At 30.1% G+C, this 26230-nt stretch overlaps 1 protein-coding gene across 3 annotated transcripts in view; it reads left to right on the top strand.

The window, feature by feature from the left end:
- The window catches only part of LOC129915978 (neuropeptide CCHamide-2 receptor-like), a 109490-nt gene that overhangs the window by 63707 nt on the left and 19553 nt on the right, over positions 1 to 26230 (top strand). For all 3 annotated transcript variants that reach the window (XM_055995719.1, XM_055995720.1, XM_055995718.1), the window contains one exon: positions 20716 to 21300. In XM_055995719.1, the coding sequence (XP_055851694.1) occupies positions 20943 to 21300 (358 nt within the window). In that variant the 5' untranslated portion in view covers positions 20716 to 20942. The remainder of the gene's footprint in view (positions 1 to 20715; positions 21301 to 26230) is intronic.

The following is a 26230-nucleotide window of genomic DNA, read 5'->3' as shown; positions in this document are numbered from 1 at the left end:
GTATACCTTTTTCTTGTGGAAAATAATAATTACTCGTAAACACAAAAACATCCCACAAAAATTTATTTATAATATCTCTCTCTCTCGTCTTTTCATTTGTGGAATAGAGTATGCCAAAAGTTATTGTGTCCAAAATATTGTGTAAACAGAATTCATTTGGGAGGATATTTATTATGATTTTAATAGCCTATTCCCTTGCACACACAAAATAAGTACACAATTTATTTGTGCTGATGTGTGGAACGATCCTTTCCAAATGAATTTTAAAGATTCAAGTCTTTTGAAATTCCATATGAATGCATTCAGAAATGTTAAAAGAAAGTTAAATTCTGTTCTTGAAACTGACACGAGATTGGAGAAAATTTTAAAAGGATTCTGTTACACAACCCGGTATAATAATTAGTAAATGTGCATAGGAAAATATCAGTTTCCAATTGGCCCTCTTTCATTTCAATACATAATGTACATTTTAAGAGGATGAATGATTTTATCGTTTTAATAAATTTAGCAAGAGTAAGTCTAAATTCTGAAATAAGGCATTTATAAGGGATCGGGTCAAAATTCTGGCTTTAAAATTCTGCTTTTCAAAATTCTGCTTTTTTAACGAAAATTCTGTTTTTCAAAATTCTGCTTTTTTTCTATTCTGCTTTTCAAAATTCTGTTTTTTTAAATTTTGCTTTTCAAAATTCTGCTAGCATTATACTTGAATAAAAAATTCTGCCAATTCTGTTTTTTTTTTTTATAGCATATGCGCTGACTAAAGAAAAATACACCTCATTAATGTAATTCAACATAGGTACTTTTTCTAATTTTTGAAGTTATACTTCTTATGGGAGGGTGGGTATGAAAATTTACTTTTTGACAAGAATGTCAAAGGGATTATGACGCGATCACCCTGGGTAGCAGGGCTGTCGTTTCACCTTTAGAGTACGCAGTACTTTAGTATTTAAAAATGCAGTACGCCGCAGTACGGCAAACATAAAACACACAACACGTAGCAAGTTACATGTTTCATGTGGCAAGTTGCATGTAGCAAGTTGCATGTGGCAAGTTGCATGTGGCAAGTTGCATGTGGCAAGTTGTATGTGGCAAGTTGCGTGTGGCAAGTTGCATGTGGAAAGTTGCGTGTGGCAAGTTGCCAGGGTTGCAAAAAGCTAACATTTCAGCTCAGCTCAAATTTGAGCTAGGTATCAGAGCTTAGCTCATTTGAGCTGAGCTGAAAGTGAGCGCCCCAACTTCCAACGCCTATATCTCGGAATTTTGAAAAAAATGAAAAAAAAAATTTTTGATGCCAAAAGGTAGCGGGGACTCTAACCTACATTTGGGTACAACTTCCATCCCTGTTGGTACACGCGTTCTCAAACCAGGAGAACTTAAAGGTAAAAAAAAGTTAAGCCCGATTCTGAAAAAATAGGCATGATGTGGCGGTTTAACATGGAAGGCGATTTTTTAAAAATCTGACAATGTGCAAAGCGTAGGCCCATGACACAAGCTATCATTTGGCATCACTCCCAAAAATTGCTCTCAAGCGGTTTAGCTTCCAGGAGCGTTTAAAGATTCGGGGATTTTTCGAAAAAAAAATTTACTCCAACTTTCAAACACTATTTTCTCGGAATTTTGAAAAAAATCGAAAAACCGGATTATACCACTTTCGGGTAGCTGAGAATATAAGCTTTCATATGGCACCACTCCCCTGTCTCTAGATCAAAGCGTTCCAACGCCTATATCGCGGAATTTTGAAGAAAATGAAAATAAAATTTTTGATGCCAAAAGGTAGCGGGGACTCTAACCTACATTTGGGTACAACTCCCATCCCTGTAGGTCCACGCGTTCTCAAACCGGGAGAACTTAAAAGTAAAAAAAAATAGACACGATTCTGAAAAAAAGGCATGATGTGGCGGTTTAACATGGAAGGCGATTTTTTAAAAATCTGATAATGTGCAAAGCGTAGGCCCATGACACAAGCTATCATTTGGCACCGCTCCCAAAAATTGCTCTCAAGCGGTTTAGCTTCCAGGAGCATTCAAAGATTCGGGAATTTTTCGAAAAAAAAATTTACCCCAACTTTCAAACGCGATTTTCTCGGAATTTTGATAAAAGTCGTAAAACCGGATCGTACCTGATTTTTTTTTATGATAAAAAAAGAAATATTTTATCTAATTCAATTCAAATTTCTGGGTGTTTGTTAAATTGATTTGATTTATTATATCACTTCTTTAAAATAATCTAAGTAATGAGTTAAATAAATATAAATATGACAAATATAAGTGTTAACATAAGACCAAAAATCTTTTTTAGAATCATACGTCTCTGAGACGTATATTAATTATGATTATCTTTCTAGGGTTAAAAAAAACCAAGAGAAAGATCACGAAAAATTATCTGTTTTATTTATAAAAATATCCTTGTGTTAAAATAATTCCATCAATAACTAGAACCAAACATCTTAAGCTATGGTGTTTTATAAAAGTTTAAAATATCTTCATATTTCATTATACTTTCCAAATAAAAATCTATGTATCCTCTCACCCATCACAGCTCAGCTCAGCTCACTTTACTTTAGCTCACCCAACAGCTCAGCTCAACCATCAGCTCATCTCACTTTCAGCTCAGCTCAAATGAGCTGAACTATGGTACATAGCTCAAAAGTCAGCTAGCTCAAAATTTAAGCTGAGCTGTGAGCTGAGCTCACTTTTGAGCTTTGTAGCAACCCTGCAAGTTCCATATTGCTACTACTAGTGCTGAAGCACACATAATTCTCATAAAATTACCATATCGCACATTTTATGCGCAATTCATTTAGTTTCGTTAAGCGTATACCGTACGTTCTGAACCGCACAACATGTGTAAATTTCACAGAATAAATTGAAAACTACATGGACGCAAGGAGGATGAAAGAATTAATTTATTGTTCACTTGATAAAAATGTAAAAAAACGAAGTGTGGATTAATTAATTTAATAATAGAAATTAAAAATATCAAATGAAATTCATTTACATATACTGAATGAGAAGTATAACTTCAGTCGCGTGTACATGTGTACACACACTCTTTTTTTTTTTAAATGCATAGACTTACTTTCTTTCAAATAAAATCTACAACTTATTGGAACCGATCGATGTTGTTTGATACAACTTTTCTTATTCAAATTTTTGAATATTCATCTTTATTTGATAAATTAAAAAATTTGAATTATTTTCGGAAATGTTTAGTATTAAAAACCTTTTCTTAATACATATTTTCAAATTTATTCATTTATAAAACAAAAATTAATATGCATTCAAAGAATGACAAATTGTGTAGGTAAGTAATCAAATAAGTAGATAATTTTTCAAGAAGATGATTTTACAGAATTTTGCAAAAAAATAAAAAAGGGTTTGGAAAATGTTAAAAAGCGCGCGCTTTTTAAAGCAGAATTTTGAAAGCAGAATTTTGCAAAGCAGAATTTTGAATGCAGAATTTTGACAAATGAATTTTGACCCCGGCAGAATTTTGACCCCAACACCATTTATAACCCTCTACCGCATACCAACCCATATATGGTTTATCAATTTCATTTATTATGGCATATTCATTTATATTGCACCAAATGTCAAAAAGAAAAAACTATAATAAAACTAGGTACGTCTATTTTTTTATAATAAATCGGTTTTTATTATCAGTAAGAGAGTCGTGATTCTGAAATAAACTCATTGTTTCAAGAGCATGTGTAAAGTGCAAATCAATGAATAAAAGTGTGTACTTTTCCGGTGTTTTTTCATAATAAACAAGTAAGTTGCATCCAATTAAAAATAAGTTTCGTATGTATTTATTATACTTTTATATGTTTACGAAGTTTTTTTTTTGTTTTTATAATAATTTTTGTCTTTTTTTGGCATTTTTTCCAAAACACCATAAATGGGTTATCATGCGTTGGTGAAATTCATTACTGATTTTTGTACGATTTTTATTTTTTTTGTAAAATGAATTCGAAGACTTTCTATAGAAAAAATAAGTGTGTAAATGCTATAACTCGTGATGGCTTTCGAAGTGATGATGATCTAGCTTCAGATTCTGGCTCTTTTTAACATCAAACAAGCCATCTCCGAGCACTTATATGCAAATCTTGATAACCTACAATGTCACGAAAAAGAAGACGACCTTCAACTTTGGCAGGTGATAGAACAAAACAAAGGGCAGGGGGTTATACAAGTCACGGAAGTCCATCCCCATTATATCCCGAAACTTCAATTCACTCACAGCAACCAAGGGCAAAAGCCGTTGAATTCAGTGCCAACTGGAAACATCGACCATATCCCTGAACGGCAAAAAAAAGGCAATATGTCAAATTTGCGGACTGAAGACGTACAATGTGTAGAAAATGGAATGTGTACTGCTTCTGCTACAATGAAAAAAGAAAGAGTGAATAAATTCCATGAATAAGAAAAGTCCATTGTAATAAAAACATACTTTACAAAACATACCTTGAATGCATACTAAACCATATATGGGTTATTAATTTTTTGCTGGAAATCACCTTGCTGCATACTAACCCATATATGGTTTATGTTTCCAAAAATGTATATATATGTAAAAAAAAAAATAAAAATTTCTATGTAATACCGTTTTTCAACCCCTAATAAAGCTAAAAAATTGTAAAAAATAATTTTATATCACTTCGATGATAATTCATGCAGTAGAGGGATAATAATAAATTGTGAAATTTTTCACTAAATTTGGTTCAAACGTTTTTTTTTTTTATTTACCTCACTTCTTTCACCATTAGTAGTGATGGGAACTATAGAATAAAAACTATCAAACTATCGATAGTTGTAAAATATTCATTCATTCGATAGTTTTAAATCATTCAATTATTCATTTAGTTACTATTTTCTTTCGAATGTTTGTTCATTCGAATAATTTTCTTAAACGATAATTTTTTCATTCAAATACTCGTAGTTTTTTGTCATATAATAGTTTTCTCATTCCAATAGTTTTCTTAAACGATAGTTTTTTCATTCGAATAGTTTTTCTATACGACAGTTTTTTCATTCGAATAGTTTTTTTATTCGATAGTTTATTCGATAATTTATTCGATAGTTTTTATCCGATAGTTTATTCGATAGTTTTTACTCGAATGAATAAATGAATTTCAGTTACTAACTATCGATAGTTCAAATCATTCGATAACCATTAGACAGTTGATTTTTCCCAGATTTATTTTAATTTATGTCCCGATGAACATCCTAAGATTTCGGACAGAAGTGATTGAGCGTATCATTGTCAAATATACCAAAATTTTTTAGTCTTTGGACATTTTAGTCCTTCAGAACAAGTTGTTGACAAAATGATGTATTCTCCCCAGTTCATAAATCATAATAATTGCTCTAATAACTGAACAATTTTTTATTTCATCGTGTCAAGGGCACTTCTACTCTTTCCATCGGAATCGATATATTAAGAACCTTATACAATAGATTATTTCTATCGTATACAATAGGTTCCTTTTTTTTATAAATGAAAATTTTACGGTTTCGTGTCGGTGTAGCATAGAGAAATAGAGCATTGACTATTGAACTTTTAAATATTGTATTACTGGTAAGAGAAGTTCACTTCGACTCACAGTGGTGCCATTTGACGTTTTTGGCGACAAAATTCATTTGCACGGCCATTTCTGGACGAAAAGTCATGAAATTTGGTACACTGAATGATTATAGTATGGAGAATACGAAAAAGCTGCCAACTTTTTTTTATTCAAAATGGCGGCTCCAAAATGGCGGAAAGAATGAGGGTTAAAATAGAATTTTAATTTTCAAAACAGTATATAAGCTAGAAATTGGGCTAAATTCATGTCAAAAAGGTGTTAGATTAAAGATTTAGAACTCATAGATTCATATTCGTTACAAAAAAATCAAAAAAATTGAGAACAAAGTCCAAAAAATGCCAATTTAGTAAAACACACTTTAAGACCTCTAATTACGCTATTTCATGCATTTTTTTTAAATTTATCACAATTTTGGGATCTCTTCTATTTATGTTTCATAACAAAATTGAAAATATTGGGGTTATATGGTTGCCAACTATGTTTTTAAGTAAATATAAGAAAACATGATATAATGAAAAGTTTCAATGTTCAATAAAACTGGGAATTTATTTTTTCCGTAAACCAAAATATACTTTTCTAATAGATTTTAGCGTTTTCAATTCAAATCCGGAGTCAAAAAAAATCTATGACGTCACGTTTCAAAGATAAAAATTAATTTTGATCTGCTTATATCTCGAAAACGTGACGTCATAGATTTTTTTTGACTCCGGATTTGAATTGAAAACGCTAAAATCTATTAGAAAAGTATATTTTGGTTTACGGAAAAAATAAATTCCCAGTTTTATTGAACATTGAAACTTTTCATTATATCATGTTTTCTTATATTTACTTAAAAACATAGTTGGCAACCATATAACCCCAATATTTTCAATTTTCTTATGAAACATAAATAGAAGAGATCCCAAAATTGTGATAAATTAAAAAAAAATGCATGAAATAGCGTAATTAGAGGTCTTAAAGTGTGTTTTACTAAATTGGCATTTTTTGGACTTTGTTCTCAATTTTTTTGATTTTTTTGTAACGAATATGAATCTATGAGTTCTAAATCTTAAATCTAACACCTTTTTGACATGAATTTAGCCCAATTTCTAGCTTATATACTGTTTTGAAAATTAAAATTCTATTTTAACCCTCATTCTTTCCGCCATTTTGGAGCCGCCATTTTGAATAAAAAAAAGTTGGCAGTCTTTTCGTATTCTCCATACTATAATCATTCAGTGTACCAAATTTCATGACTTTTCGTCCAGAAATGGCCGTGCAAATGAATTTTGTCGCCAAAAACGTCAAATGGCACCACTGTGCGACTTAGCTATGATATTTATACTTGTACATCTGACATAATGTCAATATAGCATTACAGGTGGCTTTAATAAAATCGATGGTATTCGAAAACATGAGCATGAGCTATGAAGTCGAACACAATCTATTCTTCCGTTAAGGATGTTTATCCTTGTACATGAATGTACTTGTACATTTACACATTCCAATATGAGGAAATCCACTTTGCTGCACTATTGAATTGAGATGTTATGTGTCATTAAAATTTTGTACTTAAATGAAATATCTTGTCTGTGTTGTCTGTAGTCTTTTTTATAGACCAATGAACCCAAAGCAAATGGAGTAGCACGTATTTCGAATTCAAAAGCTTAAAGCTGAAAAACATCATATGGTTTTCAGGGATTCCAATGTGACAAAATTTACTTAAATTGATAGTATAATAGTATAAGCTGATCCTTTATTTTCCTTATACGCATTTAGGGAAATGCCAGTGTATGAGACATGACACATGACCCTTTCTTTTTTTTCAGCTAATTTCAATCTTCTCAAGATATTGGAATTATGTTTGACAGTGTTATTATAAATTTTATTGTTGAAAACACAAATATTTATGCCAACGTTACCAACAAAAATCAAACAAAAATATTCGTAAATTCATTGGAATAATTTGATTTATATTGGTTTAATCAACCAGTATTTCGATGCGATATATTAAAAAAAAAAAAAAAAAAATACCATGATTGTAATTGCCCAGGGGTAGAAATACAAAATCAAAATTACTTCATTATGAAAATAATAAAGTTCTTCTTAAATGGGGTTGAAATTCCGTTGTTGAATTTCTTTCACAAAAACTAATTTTTTTTATCTATCAGTATTCATACAAAACACCCTCAAGCTTAAATAATGTCACCATAGGGTTCATTTTAAGTAAATAAAATTGGATTCTTTTATCATTTTCTAAATAATCTTCCGGGATGAATACCACATACTTATTTCTTGTAGTTTTTGTAATTTTAAATGAAGATTGCCTACATTAATATTCAGATTGTTTAATTTCTTATGCACGGCACGTGTACGTTTTTATCAAAAAGATTCTCAGAATTATCTCCCTTATACTATTACTTTACCAGGATATCATTATTAAAATTAAAATTGTTGCTTTCAGATTAATATGAATAATGTGTAGAAGTGAACCCGTGTTTTACTTTTAATTTGAAACATGAGGACAACATTAGACATGAGAAGGAAACTTTTTAAGTGTGTACATTTTGTTAGGCATATTTATAATTCTTTAGAATTTTTTTAAAGAAGATAAATTCAACTGACAATATACAAATAGACATTTTTTTGGCTGAAAATTTAATATTATGTCGCTTTGCCATGTCGCCATATCGCCTTGTCGCCATGCCCAAGTAACAATTTTACTTGCATAAGGTCCATTTTCTTCGATTCGACAAGCTATAGTTTGTATAAGTTTAGTTTAAGGCTTACTTACGCAAATCATCCATTTTGGAAACAAAAGAGGTCTCCTTAAGGCTATCTGGAAGTGTTTAGAAGAAGCGGTGCCGTGAAATAACGCCGAGCGAAATAACGCCGAATTCCAAAATTCGGCGTTATTTCACTTTACAAAAGCGAAATAACGCCGAATTTCAACATTCGGCCTTATTGCACTTTGTCAAAGTGAAATAACGCCGAGTCCCAACTGAGAAATAAGGCCGAATGTTAGAAAGTCAGCATAAGAGCAGACGCAAGTTAACCGGTATGTTACCCTTTTTCTTATTTTCAAAGGCATATAAGTCCCAAATTTATTTGGGCACAATGGCTCCCATACCAATTTGGGACTTATGTCCATCCCATCGAGGTATAGGTTCCAAAAAAGTTTTGGCTCTTATTTCTTATATGCCTCTTAATTATTCATTAACCTAGATAAGTTTCAAGATGTGATAAAAATGTGGCGCAGGGACATAAGACCCAAGGACATAACGCCCACTCTTTATTTTTGGGAGTTATGTTCCACTTGAGTGGGACGACATTTAATTTAAGAATTATATCCCACTTGAGTGAGACATTAGCCCAACATATTTTTTATTTAACTGGGACATAAGCCCCACACTTTTCGAAATATAAAACAATAATGTAGAATAACTTTTGTTCTATTTTATTCGCGTTTTGTTTCAGATTCTTTAAATGAAAAAGAAACTTTGAATACAACCAACCTCGCATGATAAGCGCGGGTCATTTTTATCTCGCAAATAGGGCGGTCATCACAATACAAAGAAAAGAAACGAATAAATCCCACCTGTTTTAATTGGTGGAAGGCAAAGCGGAAAAAAATTTGCTTACATGAGAATATATTTAATTTTCGGAACCCAAACGCGAAGCGGAAAAAAATTTTGCCCACGGGAGAATCAATTTTAAGGTGTGAAAATAAAAATTCGCGCGAATTTTTATTTTCACACCTCAAAATTGATTCTCCCGTGGGCAAAATTTTTTTCCGCTTCGCGTTTGGGTTCCGAAAGTTAAATATATTCTCATGTAAGCAAATTTTTTTCCGCTTCGCGTTTGCTAAGTTATAACACAAACAGGACTTAGGCGTATAAATAGTGAAGTATGTTTGTAGGCTGGGGACATGTTGTCCTACTTTGGATACACTATTGGATAGGCGTATGTGCCAATAGGGTGGGACATAAGTGCAAAATCGAATTTTGTAACTATCCCAAATCCAGTTGGGAAATAATTTTATAATTTGTGAATTCTTCGTTAGTGAGACATAACGTCCATCTTTTATTTGTGGGTCTTATGTCCAACCTGAGTTTGACAATTAATTTGGAACTTATGTCTCACTCAATTGGGACTTAAGTCCACAAATATAAAGTGGCTGTTATGTCCATGGGCCTTATGTCCCTTTGCCAAGAATATGGCATTTCAATATCAAACTGACTACAGGTGGTTACATTGCAATTTTTCCTAAGCTCCACTTAGCAGGATTTGCCTCACCGAAAAAGTGAAATAATGCCGAATCGGCGTTATTTCACTTTGTCATTGTGAAATAAGCCCGAATGTTGAAATTCGGCCTTATTTCGCTTTTGAAAGTGAAATAACGCCGAATTTTGGAATTCGGCGTTATTTCCCTCGGCGTTATTTCACGGCACCAGAAGAAGCCTTGTAAATATAAGTTAAAGAAGACCTTCATAAGACCTGTTTGAACCGTTTTAAAGAAGCCTTCTATTTTCAAGTGACAGAAGGCTTTCATAAGACCTGTTCCAAGAGGTTCTTTTAAGTATGCAATGTTTTCATCTCTCAAGTATGCAATGTTTTTCACCAATAAGTATACAAAGCTTTTATCCTGCAGATATGCAATGTTTGTAACACTTTAGAAAAAAACATTGCATTTTTATGTGAGGTTTTAATTAGCTCCCTTTTTGCAACTCATCTTTAATATTCGAGTATGGTTTACTGGTAAGGTGCTGGCTTGGTATGCAGAGGTACGTGGGATCGATTCCTGGCGGGGCCATTTGTGAAATTAAAAAAAATGAAATTCCCATTTCAGAACGACAGGAAAAGCATTGACATGGCCAAAAAATAAGAAAAAACAAAATAGAAAAAAATTAAAAGAAAAAAAAAATCAATAAAATTCAATTCATAAATTCAACATCTTATAACAACCTCCATAAGGCCTTATTATAACATCCAATGCAAATGATAGTTTCCTTAGCGAAGCTATAGTTTCCCTAAAATGTTTCATTGTTTTGTAAAAAGGCCTGCATAAGGTCGTTTTACGCTGTTCGTCACAAGCTATTAGCTTGTGGATTGCCTGTGGAGGAAGGTCTTGGGGAAATTCGGTAATGTGCGCCAAAATGATTTGCATAAGACTTGTCCTTCTTCTTAAACAAGTAAAAAAATAGCTTGCATTGAAAATTGTTACTTGGGTGTCGCCTTGTCGCCTTGTCGCCATGTCGCCTTGTCGCCATGTCGCCTAGTTGCCTTGTTGCCTTGTCACCTTGTCGCCATGTCACCTTGTCGCCATGTCGCCTTGTAGCCTTGTAGCCTTGTCGCCTTGTCGCCATGTCGCCTTGTCGCCTTATCGTCATATCGCCATGTCGCAAAGTTTCTATATGAGAAATAGATATCTTATACTCCTTGGTAGCATAAATATTTTTTTTTTTTTTAAATTTCCTGCAAAATCTGATCAAAATAAACAAAATATGTATTTAAAGGAAAAAAATTATAATAATAATAAAACAAGAAAACAGTTCAGTTGCAGTATATTACTATGAATAGAATGCCATTACTGTCAAGGATATTTGAATTGGAATTCATACTGCATAAAATATACATAGGTAGACACAATATACACTTGCGCGCAAAGCTTTCCATTCAACCCTATTGACATATTGACAAGGAAAAATAAATATCAAAGGACTGAATGCTATGGGCAGATTAGAAAAATTGAATGCAAATACCACCAACACAGAAAAAATCCTACTTGCAATATTTTTCTTCTATTTTTCTTTCTTCCGGGCATTTTATTGCATTATGATATCAATGTAGTGGTGATATTTTTGAAAATCTTCAACACTTGCCATTGTTTGAAGAAACTTAGTTGGGGGAGAAAAAACAATAACATCAAGTTTAAAATCCTTTCTTGATTGAAAGTGCGGGTGTGGAAAAATTTCTATGGAAAATGAAAATAGGTGTATGGAACACGTTTTCCGGATATTATAAAGATTTATATTAACTTTTTTTTATCTTTTAGTTTGCTTATAGCTATAGACAGTGGTCTCATTTTGCGTCAGAGAACTATGAGTCGATTACAGAAAGGAATATGAAAATAACTGTAAATGGAAATTGTGACATCAATGCTTTATAATCTTAAGTAGGCAGTTTAAATAAATTTACAAAATTTCAATATTGGTTAGTCACACAATGACGCACTTTGACAAATTAGATGGCCATAAAAAATACTAAAAATACGTAGAATGTTAAAGATGGTTGGAAAACATGATACGTAAAGGTAGTAGATAGTAACAATGATGTATATATTATGTAAATTGCTCAAACATAGTCATTAGGTTATTTTACAAACTAAATCGAAATGGGTTATTTTTGACAATTGTGGTGCACCATGGCGTATACGCACTTTTTTAAATAATTTTTTTTTACAAAATATCTTTTACGAAAACCTAAAACCTCTAAAAAGTTTGGAGAGCGAAAGTATACAACGAAATTAAGTCGTATTTTGTGTAAAATGAAGCTAAAAGAATGACAGACTGAGACAAAGTTTGACAGAATTATAACTGACAAACTGAATTTTGGTGGGAACATGTTGGCATATTCTACTTTTTTTTAACTCCTTCTCTAAATTGATAATAAGTTTGCAATCACAATTCAATTTTCTTATATCTTACAATTTGTTCACCAAGTTTTCTCTTACTTAGAGCACTAAATAACATGCAAACATAACCTTTAGCTATAATGACAAGTACGTGTCAAAAAAACTCAGTTACATCTTTTTTTTTTTGTTTCTAAATTGAATTTAAACAAAATCATTATAATGTTGGCTGCAAGTTTAGAACAAAGAAACTTTTCTTTTTACATTGAAAATGCTTTCTTTTTTTTTTTTACTTCTTGATCTTGGTAAAACGTTTTGTCTAATGTGTAAACTTTTCAAATACCCACTTAAAACTTATCCACCAAACCACAAATAAAACGCACAAAAAAAAAAACACAATACCCAACCACATCATGTCACCAAAGTTTTCAAACAAACTTTCCTGATGGAGCTCTAACAACCAAAGTAATACCAAAACAAATTCGAATTTTTATTAAAATGCTTTTTTATATAAAATGCAACCCGAGAACAAAAAAAAAAGGTTGATATAATATAAATTGTCTTGTCGTCTTTCAAAAGAAATAAGAAGCACACAAAATCCCTTTCGAAACATTTAATGAAAAATCAAAACTTTTATACGATGTACTTCCATTGAATGTGTATATTAGTTAAGCAATGGTTTATGGTTTACAACCACTTTTTTTGAACTAAAAAAAAGAATAATGTGCAGATTTTCTTGATACGAGTATTACATTAAAAAAATAATAAATACACAAAACTTATTTATATTAGAGTAGATAGTTACAGACAAAGCCTCAAGATCTTCTCCAAATCGATGTTTTATTATAACTTAATTTTGAGTTCATAGTTCAGGCAAAAAACTACAAAATTTTATAACTCGAGAAGTACTTCATCAAGTGAACAAAAGTCAGGGTATAACAAAGCCAAATTGCACTAAACTTGATGGTACATATGAGCTTGAAGGAAAAGACATAAACCAAAACTAGCTAACGTGTTATTCCTTTTTTTTTGTAATCCCAAGGATAATCCTAATGACAGATCATGAATAAGACATAACATATAGATGAATGCGTATGGTTTGAGTTTAAGTTAAGTATCATGGTATTATGGCTTCACTCAAGTATATTTTTGCCTGAGGTATGATAGACAACATAGATATGAAGGACATGAAAAAAAGAAAATATAATAAAATAGAAAGGATATTGTGTTATTCACCTTAAAGGAAAAAGTTATTTTCAGTTGCACATACATAGTTATTAAAATAGGTAAAAATTTTAAGCACAACACAAAACAACACAAAATTAAATAATTTTGACTTTTCTGAAATAAAGACCTTTTTTTGTTCTTCTTTCGTCTTGCTGCCTGATAGTAATTTCAGGAACTTACTTATTTGCTGTATTTAGATACAAGATACAATCAGTGTCACATAAAAGCATAACAGGTTTGGTCCTAACAATTTTTTTTTTCACTACAGCTGAGTGAGCGATTACAAAATCTAAAAACTTTAAAAATTTTAAGAAATAGCTAGAAGTTACTTTACTATTAAAGTCTTCCAAGATACGATTTTGTTGAATACAAATTTTGACTGGAACTGGAATTAAAAATTGATTGAAAAAATAATAAAAGTATTGAATAATTACAAAAAGATGTAGACACCCAGGTAGTATCAATTGAAAAAAAAAAATAAATACAAAAAAAAATCACGTATACGTCCCAGTGCACGATCATCTCAAAAATTTGTTGTTTTAATAACTCAACATTGCATTAGGGTTATTTACAAGAAATTAAATTTTTTTGCTCCCAAGGGCTTATATTGTTGGAAAAAAAAATATTTCCCAAGTTTCAAGTCTCTAACTTAATTTTAACCCGTACCTCCAAACGCTTGAAAGTTATTATGGGAAAAAAAATTGGGTTTTGCACACTGTCCGATCAATTTAAAATTTTTTTTTTTTTCAAAAATTTGAAACTTTGCAGACTTAAACCTCATAGTTGTAGCTATTTTCTGGATTTTAAACTGTTATAATTTCGGAGATTTAACATGGTAAAGAAAACCATTTTTTTTTTAGACTTTTCAAAATGTCGTTCTTTGCACGCCTGATGGCAAAAATTTAATAACAAAAATTTACACTCACAAATAAGCGAAAGATGTGTATTAAAAAATGGTAAACAGTTTACATTTAATTCATAGTTATAAAAGGAAAAATAGATCTGTCTAGATTTGCTTGGTATTACTCAAGTACCTAGTGGAAATGGATTTTCATTTTTTCTTATTTTTTTTTTATTTATTTTCCGTAAAATAGGTTTATGGTTGACCGTTTTTCTTTATTTTTATGATAAAAGTCAACAGAAGAGAGTTTTTTTTTTTTTAATAAAAAATAAAAAGTCAAGCAAACACCTAAAAAATGATTTTATTAAAATAAATCAAAGATTTAAACCTTAATTTAAGTGGCAACTGTGATTTCTCCAAACGAAGGTTATGTTCGAACTCAGCACATTTAAAATTATATTTTTCTTATTTTAAAAACAATTTTTACATTATCTATTTCGTTTTGATTAAAACATCGAAGTTTTTTTTGACACGAAACTAATATGCATTTGTCTTTAAGAGCAATTTAACACTTCTGAGAATGTTAAATTTGCAGACGTAAGTGTATTAAGTGTGTTTGAAAATAAAGTGATTATTACACGGTGCGACACTGAAAATACACCCGACAAATTACATAGTGTAGGCTGTTCGTATGGACGAATAAATGCATAAAAATATTTTTGTTATATTTTTGGAACCCTCCATTTTTTTTTTATTTACAAAAAACCGTTTTTACTGACTTTACGAAGTAATCTATCAATATCTCAGTCATTCTTTTAACAATTCTCAATGTGTTATATGTTTTTGGAAAGAGGGTTTTCAGACCTTTTAAATGATGTATAGAAATCTATTGTTTAAACAAATTAAGTGTATGTTTTTATCACATAAATCTTGAAAAAGTGATTTTTTCCTCAATTTTTTCAACTTTACCTATTTCTTATTATACAATAAAACAAACAAAAAAATAAAGTTAGGTTATATTCTGAAAGAATATTTATGTTAAGCCACAAATTGGTTCGCTGGAATTTAAAATTGATCGAACAAGGTCCAAGAAACACTATGTTATTCCCATAAGAAACTTCAACCGCTTGGCGGCATGGGTTAGAATTAAGTTAGAGACTTGAAACTTGGGGAATATTTTTTTTAGTTTATTTCCAACCATATAAGATCTTAGGAGCATACAAATTCTAATTATTTTAAAATAACGAGCACCCTATTGTCCACCTTGCAATACACATCATGATTTGCCATATTTTCTAGTTACGTAAAAGTAGCATAGATTCCGATGTTTTGGTCACATTCAATAAAACAATACACCAATTTGTGACTAAACATATATTCTTTCAGAATATAACCTAACTTTATTTTTTTGTTTGTTTTATTGTGCAATAAGAAATGGGTAAAGTTGAAAAAATTGAGGAAAAAATCACTTTTTCAAGATTTATGTGATAAAAACATACACTTAATTTGTTTAAACAATAGATTTCTATACATCATTTAAAAGGTCTGAAAACCCTCTTTCCAAAAACATAAAACACATTGAGAATTGTTAAAATAATGACTGAGATATTGATAGATTACTTCGTAAAGTCAGTAAAAAAGTTTTTTTGTAAATAAAAAAAAAAATGGAGGGTTCCAAAAATATAACAAAAATATTTTTATGCATTTATTCGTCCATACGAACAGCCTACATTATGTTACTTGTCGGGTGCATTTAATTTTTTTTATTTTGTAGAACAGTGTTATCTATTAATATCACATAAGTGGCGTTCTATTGAAGAAGGAGTAAGAAGAATATAAATCTGTCTATTGTTAGGCTTGAAACCACATCACTTGGCACTTTAATTAATCTCTCATTTATTTGATAGTTTTTGTATTTATAACAAAATAAAAGTACGAATATCATAAATGTGGTCTAATTATCAAGAGTTTGCTTTTAATTATTATTGTTAAATGAAATACTAAGAATTAATTGCGGTAACTAAGAGTAAAATAATCGTTATGCTATGGTTGTGGCAAAGGTATGCACCTACGCTTCTAGCAGACGACTAGAAATCTGTCTGAATAATATTTTTCATTACCGACTAAATTTTCTTTTTGAAAAAAAGAATTTTTATACTTTCTTTAATTATATTTAAATGCCCTTCTGGCTTAACCCAGTCCTTTAAAAAATTGCAAATCCAAAAGATCAAGTTCGTGAGAGAAAGCTATTCAATTGATTAAAAATAAACAATTCTATTTTTATAATACCAGCCCTTTGTGAGTGTGATAAGTAGTAGTAGTTGGTAGTATCCCTTTCCAATATCAACAATACAAAAATAAATATTGAAGAAATAAATAATTTTAATTAAAAGAGAAAGGAAAAATAATCCATAACTATGGCATTGGCACTGTTTTTTTTTTTTTTCTTGCAATTTTATTCTTTTTCTTTGAGTGGATTTTCATTTGCTGTCCTTCTTGAAATATTATTTATTTTCCCCAGTGCATTTATGACATTTACAACAAAAAAAGACAAAACTGGTATTCTTTAAATTTTGTTAAAACTTCTGAATGAAATATTCAATAACCAATTCAAAGGACAAAAATATCCTACGCTTTCTATCAATCCTTCTTATTAAAAAAAGAATGAGAATTATTTGTTCAAACAAAAACATCCATTACGGAAATGATTATAATATCCAATGCGTCACAAACACTTCCTTTTTCAGACACCTTCCAGGTACTTGAGACAGAAAACATTGTCAACAAAATACAACCGGAAAACAACGTTTAGTTCTTAAAGCATACTCTTGTACATAAATATTAAGCCATCGCATTTAATGGGCAGTAAAAAACAACAAACTACATTCCACTTACAAAGGTTGCGTCCCTTTCTATAAACATTATGTAAGCTAGGTGTTTTCAAAGCCCTGTCTAGTACTTTCAACAATCTACTGCAGTTGCCCCTAAAGCCTATTTAGATAACAAAATTACAAAAAAAAAAACTATAAATGGTATTGTTTGACCTCAATACAAAAATAAAAAAAAACTAAAAGGTGTATCCCTTTCCTATCCTGAAAAATTGTTGCACAATAAAATACACTTTCGTATAAAAGTTTGTTTGTTTTGGTGTTTTCCTCCTGCGGACATTTGAAGAGCTTTTTTTATTTTTCTTCTTTATCGAACTTGTGGTAGTGGATGGATACATTTTTTTAAGTGCTAAATATACACAAAACTCCTAGACAATAAATTGGCGAAAGTTATATCAAAGGAAAAAAAAAAAAATAGAAAACCTGAAATTGAATGCCAACTTGCCAGGAAGTGGTTAAGTCCTTTTGTTTGCCGCAGGACAACTAAATGTTACGGCAGTGATGCACTTTTATATAGAAATAGTTCAATAGAGTTGTTTGCGGTGGTCACCCACACAAACATTAAAAGGAGAAGACAAAAAATACAAATACAATCGAAACAAGAATATGTATACCAAAGAGGAAAACTGTTTGCCTTATACAACATAGACATATCCGGTATTATAAATCACCTGATAAGTCACATAAATTATTCACGCTGCCAGGGAGATTAATAGAAATCTATAATACGTTTTATAGTGAACTTTGCTTTTATGGTTAGAATTATATTAGTTTTACAGCACAAGAGTATAGAAGGAAGATTAGAATTTCAAGAGCTTGGTTGGGTATTTATAGAAAATTTTCTGCATGAGCGAGTTTATTAATGGAATTTTCCTTCGCTATTAAGGTTATATGTAATAACTTCCCAAGAGTCGATCGGACAGTTAGGTCAGTTCCTTAGGGATACACTTAATGTTCCGATATTATAGGTATAACTTTAGAAGACAAGAAATGTCTTATAAAATGCATTTAATTCTAAAATAAATAAAAAAAGTTACAAAAAAGTAAAGTTCAATTAAAATCTTTTCAAAAAAAAAATTAAAGTTCAAAATTTTTACTTCTAATAAAAACTTGCTTTTTTTCTACAAACAATCATAAGACTTTTCCAAAAACCAAATTAAAAAAAAAAGAGAAGTCAGCATTCAGCTTATAAATTCTTCAAAAAAATACGTCTTCTAAGAAATCCTTCTAATTATTATCCTACATCAAAAGTAGGTAGATAGGATAGGTAAGTACTTTTATAGAAAGTCCAACGAACTCAGAAGATTAAATCACAAAATTATCCACCCACACTCATTTCAAATTGAATCAGTGAAAAAAGGCTAAGGAAAAGAGATTCAGCAAAAATGTATCTCTTTTTATATATTTGTGGTTTGAAAAAAAAAAAAAAAAATGCTAAATATAAAAATGAGGATGGAAACTTTGAACTAAATTAGGGTTATGAAAGAGAAATTGCTATTAAAAGTTGAATAATTTTTGTTTGTTTTTTGAAAAGTTATGGCAATGAAGATAAAGATGAAGCGAGAAAAAAAGGAGCTCATAAAACTCATAATAATAAAGTTGTTTTAACACCAGATTCCTTTTTACTTGACTACGGCTAAAACGTATGTGATGTACGGACTTGTAAAATATTTGAAAAAAAAAATCTCAACGTAACAAATCTCAAAAAATTTTTTATTGAAATTTGGTACCAAATTTTGAATAATTATTTCACACGTACGGAATTTCGAAAATATAAAAATTTGGGAATTTTTCACGTATTTGAAGTTCACTGTTCAGTTTTTTTCATTAAAAAATAGCTTATAAATATTGTTTTAGTCTTTTAGTCAATCCGTGTACCAAATTTCAATGGAAATTATTCAAAACTGCTTGACTTTTCCTGACAATTGGAAGAACAAAGTTAAAACATGCAAGAACTGACTCCTGAAAGTTTTGTTGACCTCTAAATATATTGATTGTAATTTTAAGGAGTCTCACAGTGGTGCCTTTTGGTGGACCGTCATTTATTAATGAAAAGACATGAAATTTTGTGCACTGTGTTTTTTTTTTATTCAAAATGGTTGCACGGTTTAAAATTTTGGTGTAGATTCTACGAAAATTTAGCTTACATGTGAGGCAATACCAAAATTTTATTTAAATTTAATACTTTAATTGCATACATTTTTGAGTCTAATACAAAATTTATTGAAATTTAATTATTTTTGTAATACAGTCAAATAAGGAGAAAAAAGGGTTAAATCTCGGAATGAATGTTAATAGAAATTTTTTTTGCTCAATATCTTCCTTTTGCCATTCTATAACATATCTCAAAAGTCTAGAAAAATCTCATGTCCGCTTGTCGCGATTTCAAGGTCATATCGCGAAATGTAGATTTTCAAAATTATCTTGATTTTAGATTTTTTGGAATCAGCATTAAAAAATACCTCGAAAACATGTATCATATGTGTATATAATACCATAGCCTATTTTTGCTAATTTTGAAAATCTCCATTTCGCGATTTGACCTTGAAATCGCGACAAGCGGAAATGAGATTTTTCTAGACTTTTGAGATATGTTATAGAATGGCAAAAGGAAGATATTGAGCAAAAAAAATTTCTATTAACATTCATTCCGAGATTTAATTTCTATTAACATTCATTCCGAGGTTAAGCCCTTATTTGACTGGATTATTGTATTAAAATCAAGGACGTATTCCTAAACTTAAAGTTTCAGTTTATTATAATGATATTTCTTTCTTTTTCTTTTTTATTGTTTGTATTATTTTAAGTATTTTCTTTCTTACTTCTTTAAAATGAAACAAAATATTTCTGAAAGTGATTACTCATCATAAATATAATAATGGTGATATTTATTATCTCCCTAAAATCAGAAAAAAGGTTACCAAATGCATCTTTCTGAACCCAAATAGTTTTAAATAGCTACAGGTACTTTTTCAAGTAGCGATAACCCTGAATTCAAGTACAAAAAAAAATGTCTTTCTTTTTTGAAATTGCTTCCATTTTCGTTTAAGATTTTAATAAAGTTTGATTAAAATTTGATTTTCTTGTATTAAAAAAAAGAAGACGAGTATAAAGAATCTCAATTCAAAACCAGAAAAAGTTATAATTTAGGTGCAAAAAAATTAGTTTTTAATTAAAATTTTCTTATATTTCAATACTTTTGATTACATTTTAATGTTTTGTATTAGAAACTAATGCATTTTAATTTTTTGGATTTGAAATTAATAAGAAAATTATTAAAAAAAACTGTGTAATAAAAACGCAATATTAAAAATAATATTTGCAGACAAAGGAACATTGTAAAGAGCTATAAATTGCTGTGTTTTTTTAGTTGTCAAAAAGGATTTTTTTCTCTTAAGTATGGGTTATTTTCCTAATAGATTATGAATTTCTGTTTAAAAAAAAAAACTTAAACATTTTAATGTGGTTATTAAACATGTATTTTGCATGCAAGTTATAAAATATATAATTAATTATTACATATAATTTTTTTAACTTAAAAATTTTATTTTTTTTTTATTTTCAGAAAAAATAATAATCCTACAGGACGTTGGTGGAGTAAACAAAAAAATGGCCTTCATTGATAAACTAATAGATACGAATTATAAATTTAAAAGAAATAATACTCATAAACAGATACAGCTTATTAATAAATAAAACCTAAAAAGAAATTAAAGTTTAAAAAAAAACTTAACTACAAAATCAAAAATAAACTAAAAACAAAAAACAAAAAAAAACAAAAGAACATCTACCATGGTGGGTGGTAATCAAACTGCCATTTTCCTGGAGATGTTCGCCAATGAGGAAACACCCCGTGACGAAATTTTCAAAAGTGATTGGTTTAAAAACAATGTCAGCCAGTTGTTCAATATTTCTGAGAAGAACTTGACGAATTTGCTGGATAATTATATTGAATTAGATGGAAATGCCGAACGTGATTCGATAGCTTTGCTGTCCGTGATAACTGTGTGCTATGCCCTGATATTCATCGCCGGCATATTGGGAAATCTAATAACTTGCATTGTGATCAATAGGAATAAGTTTATGCACACAGCAACGAATTTTTATTTATTTAATTTAGCCGTATCGGATTTAATATTATTGCTATCAGGTAAGCTAATCAATTTTAAATTTCAATTAATTTGTTATTCTAAAAAAAAATAATAAACCGCACATTTTTTTTTTTAATTCACACCATTTCGCCGATAGCAGATGCTGTCATCGGATTAGTGTTTGAATGTTTAATCTATAAGTTGTTGGCAGGGTTCATTCCGATATAGAATTAGAAAGTTACATTACAAAGCCTTGCCGCCGCTACTAAATTTTATATGTTTTCCATTTTGGTGGTTTTGAAATAAATGTGCTTAAGGCCATCCAAATTCACTGTTGCTGAAATTCAACGCTAAATCGATTCGAGAGGCATCGAATTGAAAAAATAAAATTTCAATTAACTAGCAAAATTCAGTTAATGTGCAAAGCAACATGTGTGTTTAAAAGAGGCATACAAAATTTTATTATATTTTTTAATGGTCTGGTCATTAAGTATTGGTCGGTTTTATTACTGTGGAATTAAAATTATTTTGAATTGCATTCATGCATAACTCATTGCGGTTTATATATACATATTTGAAATATATTGAAATATAAATTTAATAGACATGTGCATTGTGCAGTCATTTAAACGTATTCACAGTATTTAGATATTAGAAAATCGAACATGTTATCCGTAAGTACAATAATGTTTACCTTTATTTTTTGGTATAAAATTCAACTGAAAAAATTTCAACCTCCATTTTTTATGTTAAGGGATATCACCCAAAAAAAGGCCAAAAATTGTTTATTTTTTTTAAATATGGGTACAGAGGTGCAGGGTCATAAGTCCACGCCTCCACGGGACAAAAGTTCATAAATTAAAAATATATTTTTTTAGTTAAAAATTGCAAATCAAAAGACTTTTTACGCAAGCTTCTAGTTAAAAAAGATTTAATTAATGATTCTAGGTGTTTGTTTGTATTTTTCGAAGTTATACTTTTTATGGGACGGTGGGTATAAAAATTTGTTTTTTGATTATGACGCGATCGTCATCTCCGAGGCAATTGGGCAGGGCTGTCGTTTCACCTTTAGAGTTGGTAGTACTTTAGTATTTAAAAATGCAGTACGCCGCAGTACGGTAAAAAAAAAACACACAACACGTGGCAAGTTGCATGTGGTATATGGCAAGTACCATGTGGAATGAATCAAAGTGTAAGTGCATGTGGCATGTGGCAAGTAGCACGAGGCATGTGGCATTCAGTATGCAAAATGTGGCAAGTTGTATGTGGCAAGTTGCGTGTGGCAAGTAGCATGTGGCAAGTTGCATGTGGCAAGCTGCATGTGGCAAGTTTCCAGAAAAAACAAAAACGTATAAATAAAAGGAAAAGAAAACAACATAGACTAAAACTAAACTTGTATTGATATAAAGGCTAGATAAAATTTAATTTTTTTTTCTCAAAAATTTAGCCCCGAAAATTGGTATGAAGATTCTTAATTTACAATTAGAAAGATTTTTCATGCATAACTATATTCAGGGAAGTCAGAAGTCAAAAAAAAATCCTAAGAATACTATAATCTGATATTGTTAAAAAAAAATACGCTGTTTAATTATTTTAATAATAATATTAAACAAAAATAATAAAAATATAAAATGAAATTCAATTAATATACTGAGTGAGAAGTATAACTTCAGTCGCGTGTACATGTGTACACACACACTTTTTTTGCAAACTTGTGAAAATAGGTTAATTTATCTCTTAGACAAAAGCTGATAAAATGTATGTGGTTGTGCATTTCCTTATTTTTTTTTTTTTTTGTTTTTTTTTGTTTTTTTTGTTTCCTTTCCCTTCCAAAAAACAGTATAAATTAATTTGCAATCCAAGCCAAATATCATTAAAATTTGAAAAAAAAAAATCGTTGGGCCTTACGAACATTTTCTTAATTACAAATTTTAATATTTATAATTAAACTTTATAAATTCTGGAGAATTAATTACGTCAACAAGTGAAATGAATAATACATTTTTTATTTTGTTTAATTCAAATATTGTTTACATATATTTTGCCTGATGAAGGGGATAACCATCCCTGAAACGTTGCGCCAAAAAATAAAAGAATAAAATTGACTTTAAGCCTACAATAAAAAAATTTATTTTAAATATTAAAAAAAAGTCACCTAATTTGTTAAAGAATTTTTTAAGGACCTACATTTTGATTTCTTTTTCTTCGAACAAAATTACAAAATTGATTTTTCGATAAACAATTATTATATTATTCCAAAATCTAATGATATCCAAAAATACCTACTCGTATATCGTATCAAGGGGCACGGTAGTGCCCAGCCAAGTTCTCTAGCAACTTTGGCACTACACCCTTATTTACAGGAAACAACTCAGGCCATTTTCGACCCCCCTCTAACTTCCACACCAAAGATGCTAAAAATTTCAAACTCACTACATTTCTTGAGCTCGTAAAAACCAAACTCCTCACAAAATTTCAGCCTCCTACGATGAGTAGTTTCTGAGATATAGGGCTTCAAAAATCGCAAAAACCGTAACTGACTCACTGACTCACTGACAGATCATCAAAATTATGGAGAACTTCCCGATATCGTAGAAACTTGGAATTTTACACGGTGATAGGACTTGTGGTGTATACAAAGGAAAAAATCGAAAATTTGAGATTTTCAATTCAGGGGGCGTGGCATCCGCCCATTTCCGCTGAATTTTCATCATATATTATAGAGCACTTCTGATTATCGTAGAATCTTGAAATTTGGTAGAATAGTAGAGCTGGTAGTTAATACAAAGGAAAAAATTTAAAACTTGAGAATTTCAGCCAGGGGGCGTGGCAACCGCCCATTTCCGTTGAATTTTCATAAATTATTATAGAGCACTTCTGATTGTCGTAGAATCTTGAAATTTGGTAGAATGGTAGAACTGGTAGGTTATACAAAGGAAAAAATTTAAAATTTGAGAATTTCAGCCAGGGGGCGTGGCAACCGCCCATTTCCGCTGAATTTTCATAAATTATTATAGAGCACTTCCGATTGTCGTAGAATCTTGAAATTTGGTAGAATAGTAGAGCTGGTAGCTCATACAAAGGAAAAAATTTAAAACTTGAGAATTTCAGCCAGGGGGCGTGGCAACCGCCCATTTCCACTGAGTTTTCATAAATTATTATAGAGCACTTCTGATTGTCGTAGAATCTTGAAATTTGGTAGAATGGTAGAGCTGGTAGTTTATACAAAGGAAAAAATTTTAAATTTGAGAATTTCAGGCAGGGGGCGTGGCAACCACCCATTTTCACTGAATTTTCATCAAATATAGAGATTTTATATTCTACAGCCATACCTTGCAAAAAGTAGTCAAATCACAACAAAAACATTACTGTTAAAAAAAGAGCCAAGTTCTCCTATGTTGATATTATGCTGGCACAAAAAGTACTGAGATGTAAAAGTGTACCAAGTTCTAAAGTTTGGGTTCAAATTCGTATCAATAAAATTTTGATTGTTTACTTGGCAATTTTTGAAATAACTTTAAAAATCGATAATTAAGAAAAATTGTCAAGAGAACAATCAAAATTTTATTGATACGAATTTGAACCCAAACTTTAGAACTTGGTACACTTTTACATCTCAGTACTTTTTGTGCCAGCATAATTTCAACATAGGAGAACTTGGCTCTTTTTTTAACAGTAATGTTTTTGTTGTGATAAAGGTTAGATTATCATGAAGAAATTCTTGTTTACAATTCCTTAAATATACATGAACAAGATTCATGTTGTTTCTGCGTTCTCTAACACATGTTGTGTGTGTGTTATATGAAGGAGTGTGTTCTTGTTCTCTGTTCAATTATTATTATGCATTCGATTGGAGCTCGAGGTGAATATCAACAAGGCTTTATCAAATTAATTGCATATTGTGAAATACCAAATTTATACATAATTCACAATGTATTGAAGGTAATCGTTTCACAACATGTATTTGAATATAGCTGCTGCCTATTTATTTAGGTATACAAATTCAGAAAAGGAAATTATATTTGGAAATACCATATACACACTTCTAGTTAATCTACATAATATTGATTTTAATTAATTGAATTTTAAGCTGGATTTATGATATTGTAATACATGTTTTTTTTTAAAGTTTGACTTTATTAAATACAACAGAAACATGAAGTAAGTTTCAAATAATTATTTAAGCCCATTATTAATTATACTTTTCCATTAATAAGTATCAATTTTGTGAATTTATTTGTGAATCCTCTCATCCAAATTCAATCGACAACATTTGTCAATATTTTGTTATTTCAAAAAATATTTTAATAATTCCATAATTTCATTAATATCAATTGAAAACAGTTTTGTACAAGAAAAAATAAATACATGTTGCAGGATTAGTAATGCCAAAATCCTACGTAATAATTTTTCAATCAATGGTTAATCCTTCACAAAAGCCTTATAAACCTTTAAGCTACATATGGTTCCCAAAATAAGAGCTTTACATTATTCGTAATAAAAAAAAAAAACAATCCAACCTAACTCATGTAAAAAGTATATTATCTGATTCTGTGAGGTCAAAAAATATTACGCAAATTTTATTTGGACACATAAATATTTAAGATGAAAAAATACTTTGTTCAGGGTAAATAAGAAGTTTTTATATATATTCACAAGAACACTATTTTTTTAGTGGTGTGGAGCAATTAATTTGATTAATACACAACCTTGCAGAATAATTTCAAAAAATAAACTTTGTTCTTAACTTTTGAAAACCCTTTTTTTTTGCAATGTGGAATAAATATTCATAAAACATTTCTGTTCATCTTGATAAAAAAGGGGCAAGCAAATTTATTAATTATAAGCTAACTTTTATTTCTTCGGGCATTATGAGTGTTTTTAAGTAATGAACCTAAAGTTTATCCATTATTATCAATTCAGTAATACATAATAGTAGAGTAACTACAGCTCAATATTAGGGAACCCGGCCGAACGGTTAGATTTTGA

Source organism: Episyrphus balteatus, chromosome 3 (assembly GCF_945859705.1).
Source record: "Episyrphus balteatus chromosome 3, idEpiBalt1.1, whole genome shotgun sequence".
Lineage (NCBI taxonomy): Eukaryota > Metazoa > Arthropoda > Insecta > Diptera > Syrphidae > Episyrphus > Episyrphus balteatus.
Note: the sequence above shows the minus strand (reverse complement) of the source record. Positions and strands in the feature narration are given on the sequence as shown.